This window comes from Sceloporus undulatus, chromosome 1, assembly GCF_019175285.1.
Source record: "Sceloporus undulatus isolate JIND9_A2432 ecotype Alabama chromosome 1, SceUnd_v1.1, whole genome shotgun sequence".
NCBI lineage: Eukaryota > Metazoa > Chordata > Lepidosauria > Squamata > Phrynosomatidae > Sceloporus > Sceloporus undulatus.
The window spans coordinates 82,003-85,378 of record NC_056522.1 but is presented as its reverse complement, the minus strand read 5'-3'; the positions used below and the strand labels follow the sequence as shown (position 1 = coordinate 85,378).

General features: G+C 57.7%; 2 protein-coding genes across 3 annotated transcripts in view; both read right to left on the bottom strand.

Moving 5' to 3' along the window:
- LOC121919936 (uridine-cytidine kinase-like 1) overlaps positions 1-898 on the bottom strand; it is a 161,133-nt gene extending 160,235 nt beyond the window's left edge. The window contains exon 1 of the mRNA XM_042446973.1: positions 765-898. Within this exon, the coding sequence (XP_042302907.1) occupies positions 765-799 (35 nt within the window). The 5' untranslated portion in view covers positions 800-898. The remainder of the gene's footprint in view (positions 1-764) is intronic.
- Positions 1-3,376, bottom strand: part of TRIM54 (tripartite motif containing 54) — a 192,486-nt gene that overhangs the window by 183,617 nt on the left and 5,493 nt on the right. The gene's annotated exons all lie outside the window — the stretch shown is intronic.

Below are 3,376 nucleotides of genomic sequence, written 5' to 3'. Positions count from 1 at the left end.
GCCTAGAAGCACCAACAGGGTCAGGCTTCCTCTGCCAATGCCTGGGCCAAGATGGGCAGCCAGAGCAACCCTGGCGGTCTCCACCCCAAATCCCGTCCTGAAGCTGGAGAAGAGGGTCTCATGGGCTGGCCTTCTCAAAGAGGGCAGATGGGAGACAGGCCTGTAGTTCTTCAGATCCAGGGTCCAGGGGAGGTTTCTTCAGGAGCGGTCTAACAACCGCCTCCTTTAAGCAAGCTGGAAGACAACCTCCCCTCAGAGAAGTGCCCTCCAGGCATCAGCCCCTGGACGGCCAGCCCTGATGGGCAGGGATCCGGGGTCATGCCGTCTTCCTCGCCCTCCCGAGGGTCTGGCCCATGCCCTCGGGATTCACAAGCCCAAACCCAGCGGGTTCACTGGGCTCCTCCTCTCGGCCGATCCAGGTCGGCTCTTGTTAAAAGCATCGGCGCAGGCCCTGGCCAAAGGGCTCTGGCAGGGAGGGGACCGGGGCCAGTGCCCTTGCCACCCGGAAGAGCTCCGGAGACGCGGCGCCTGGAGAGCAGAGAAGTCCTCCGAAACAAAGCACCACAATCGTCCCAAGAGAACAAACCCCGTTGGGCTCGAGGCTATGGCACTCTGGGAGTTGGAGCACGTTGTGGGGCCTTGCTTCCTTAAGCTCCGCTCCGCTCTGGGCCCATAACGAACTCCAACTCCCAGAATGCCATAGCTTACAGCGGTGCCAAGCCGGGTTATTTCTCCAGTGCGGACGCAGCCCATGCGGGGCTCACCCTTCCTCCGCCGTTCTTCCGCCCAGAGCCGCCATCTTGGTCCCACTCCTACCGCCTCCGCCTCTCTTCCGGCCGCGGAGCACGACGGGAAGGCGCCAAAACCCAAGCCTCGCTGGCCAGCCGGTCCTTCACTGCGCATGCGCGCCGCGCTGGCGAGACTTTGCCGTTCGCAGTTTAGGGAGAGCAAAGAAAAATGAAGAGTCGCCTCGCTTTCCGGATAAGGAGCTTCCGGGACTATTTTTGGAGGAGGAAGAAAAGTCAATAAGGAAACTCCTCCCATTTGCCCCGCCCCAAAATGGCGGCCAAGGAGGCGACCCATGGCCCCTACGGTGGCTGCTGCAGGACTACAAGTCCCACAATGCCCTTCCCTTGGCCCTTGGGAGCTATGACCTACACCAGTGGTCCTCAAACTGATCGAAGCCTCAGCCGCGTCGGCCAATAGCCTGGGATTCTGGCGCTGGAGTCCAAAGTGCCCTTCAAGGGCCCAGTTTGGGGAGCCCTGTCAGTCCTTGCCCACAGCGAATATTTGTCTCTAGGGAAACACTGGGAATTCCTTGCCCGGCCGCAGGGGATACATCGGGGCAGCCCTTTAAGAAACGTTTGGACTTCATCTCCCAGAAGCCTCAGCCGCGTCGGCCAATAGAATGGGATTCTGGGGCTGGAGTCCAAAATGCCCTTCAAGGGCCCAGTTTGGGGAGCCCTGGTCTACCCACAACAACCCCAGGCTCAGGAGGGGCTCCTTTCCCTTCCTCAGACGGCAGTCCAGGGGCATTTCCTTGTTCTTATGGCTGCCTTCCGGAGGAGGAGTGGCACATATAAGGACGCAGGGATGAAGGCAGGCTACGAAACGAAAGGACTGGGGCTGTTTGCGTTGTTGTGGTGAGCTGTGTGAGTGAGTGTCTGTGTGTGTGAGTGTGTCTGTGTGTCTGAGTGTGTCTGTGTGTTTGTGTGTGAGAGTGTGTGTCTGTCTCTGAGTGTGTGTGTGTGTCTGTGAGTGTGTGTGTGTGTGTCTGTCTGAGTGTGTCTGTGAGTGTGTCTGTGTGTGATAAGGAAAAGCAACATGGGACATACAGTAGTAGAAATAAAACATGTATGTGAGAGTCACTATGACTAAGCAAGAGCAATTAAGAAGCCACACAGGTGAAAAAGCTAGAAGGCTTGAATGCCAAGGACAGAGTTATAGAGTCTACAATTGGAAGCACCTGAGATTCATTAAGTGTTACCAGGTGAGATGATGAAATCCTTAAGGATGGGTGGAACTATGCGAACCAATCAGAATGAATGTACACGCCCACTGGGTGGGAATTAACAATGGCTAGAATAAGAGCATTGTTTGCCAATGTATTGTGTGGGTAGTTTGGAGAGATTGTGATTTGTAGGGCATATAGTATTTGTATATAGTAGAACAAAGTAGATCTTTTGTATAAGACTACTGAGTTGTCTGGTGTCTTGGGTGAAGATACAAGAACCAGCTGGATCCTGAAGAAGAAGGGTGAAGACTTCTGTGGAGCAAGAGTGAGAAGGCAAGGAGAGTTTGTCAGGGTCTTCAGCCTATTCTCTGTAACTCTGCTAAGCTATAACCACTGGCCAAAACTGGTCAGCGCCGGTGCGTAACAAGGTGGTGAGTTCGAGCCAGAGCTGAAGAGCTACAACTCCCATCATCCCTGACATGTGTGTGTGTAGCTAGCCGCCTTGGGTCCCAGTTGGGAGAAAGGCGGGATAGAAATCACCTGACTGCCTCCCTGGACGCCCGCTGCCTGTCCGGAGCCTCCCTCCGGATCCCCGGAGGGCTTGGGCCCCGGTCAGCCGGAGAGTCAGCCCCGCTGAGGAAGGCTAGCGAGGGTGGGAAGGGCAGCCCTGGAAGAGACCCCAGCTGAGAACGCTCAAGTCAGCCTGGCATCCTAAGCCACTCTCCTGCCCCGCTCCCTGGAGGGAGGAAGCCGGGAGGAGAGCCAAGAAGGGCAGGGAAAGGACAGCCCTGGGAGAAGCCATCCTCCTTCCTCCCAGGAAAGGGACCCAAGGCGGCTAGCAAATTTTAACCAGTCCATTGCAAAGGCTGTTGTTGTTGTTGTTGTTGTTGTTGTTTTTGTGAGCTGCCCCGGAGTGGCAAGCAGCCATTCAAACCCCGCCATTCTTCAAAGGTCAAACTCTGGCAGCCAAGCCCCCAACAGACGGACGGAGGAGGGACCGGGGGCCAGGGCTGGCCTCTGCGGGACCTGCAGAGCCCAGGGGCCCCGGGGTCTCTCCGGGGGTCGCCCTGAGTCCGGCCCAGCCCCAACAGCAACAAGCCGAAGCCCCAGGAAGGAGCCTTGGGAAAGAAGAAAGCGTCCCTCCTCGGAAGGGCGCCCCGTCGGGGCAAGAAAGGCAGCCTGCCAGGAGCCCAGCAGCGCCCCGCCCGGCCGAGGAAGCCCTGCCCCAAGGGCCCCTGCCTGGGCTGGGAAGCAAGGGCCCCGTGGCGCTTTCCATTCTGCTGCGCTTTTGCATCGCTGAGCCCGGCGGGAAAGTCCTCCTCTTCCTCCTCCTCTTCCTCATGGCTGGCAAAAGGGCAAGAAATCGGGGCCGCAGCTCTGTCCCCGAAGAAAAGTCCAGGCATTTTTGGACCGTTTCCCTCG